At 44.3% G+C, this 1239-nt stretch overlaps 1 protein-coding gene across 1 annotated transcript; it reads left to right on the plus strand.

The window, feature by feature from the left end:
• The first annotated feature begins 529 nt into the window (after positions 1-529).
• LOC131153752 (uncharacterized) lies at positions 530-991 on the plus strand. The gene has a single exon (XM_058106196.1). The coding sequence runs from the start codon at positions 530-532 to the stop codon at positions 989-991; it is 462 nt and encodes a 153-aa protein (XP_057962179.1).
• Positions 992-1239: the final 248 nt, after the last annotated feature.

Raw genomic sequence — 1239 nt, forward strand, 5'->3', positions numbered from 1 at the left:
TTTTCTGAAGTAGTAGCTGACTTCAGAAAATCATGGTAAATCCATTGATGGTAATGCTTCCGAGCAGAGGGACTGGAACTTGAAATTAGAATTCGAAGGTTAGGATGGTTGATTTATGGAGATGAGCCCCTGAAAGAGAATTATGATAATTTAAGTGTTGTGATTTGATGATTGAGGTTAATTGGGTGTTTGATGTTTAATTGAAGATTTTAATATTAAACTAATTTCTTTGCTTTATAACTGTACCTGTTATACTAAGATGTGAAAATTCTAAACTCACCTCTGTCCTATTTTTAGAATGGAGCCTAGAGGTAAAGACGTGGACGCTGGAGGGGAGAATGAGTTGGGAGCTTCTAGTGCGGATGATATTGAAATCTCCAAATAGCTATAAGGATTAGTTCGGAAGTTCAGGGAAGAGATTAGGTGGGACCCCGAGGGATCAAGCTGCCCACCTGTGAACTAGGGTTGTTCGATTGATCAATTCACCCGCTTGAAACCCTCTAATTTTTTGGGTGACACTGACCCAATCATGGTTGAGACTTGGATGAAGGAGATGGAGAAGATACTGACAGTGCTGAATTGCACTAAGGAACAGAAGGTTCTCTTCAACACCTTCAAGTTGACAAGAAAGGCCAAGCAATGGTGGCAAGCGGTGAAGCTGCTGGAAGAGCAGCGAGCAGTACCCATGGTGATGACCTGGGGACGTTTCAAGGATGTCTTCTATGACAGGTATTTCCCTGCCACCCCCAAGAATGTGAAGGCGAATGAATTTTTCAACCTGACTCAGGGGCACCTCACTGTACAGCAGTACACTGCTAGGTTCGTGGAGGTTTCACACTTTGCTCCCTTCATGGTCCTTGATGAATACCAAAAGGAAAGGATGTTTGAAAGAGGCTTGGAACAGAGAATCCACGAGCATGTGGCATGTTTTCAGATACATGACTTCTCAAAACTGGTGGATAAAGCCACCGTAGCAGAGTCGAGTCTATAGAAAGGTGCAGAAGTGTTTGAGCAGAGGAAGAGACTCATGTCTCCCAGCTCCCATGTAAATTTCAGACAAGGTTCAGGGAGGGGAGACAGAGATAATGGGAGTCAGAGGCCAGTTAGGGGTGATCAAGGCTATCAAATTAACTTAACACCCTCTTACTATGCGAGGTGTAATCGGAGGCATTGGGGAGAATGCCGGGGTAGGGGTCCTATGTGTTACCGATGCGGCAAGTATAGTCATATGGCTCGAGA

This window comes from Malania oleifera, chromosome 4 (assembly GCF_029873635.1).
Source record: "Malania oleifera isolate guangnan ecotype guangnan chromosome 4, ASM2987363v1, whole genome shotgun sequence".
Lineage (NCBI taxonomy): Eukaryota > Viridiplantae > Streptophyta > Magnoliopsida > Santalales > Ximeniaceae > Malania > Malania oleifera.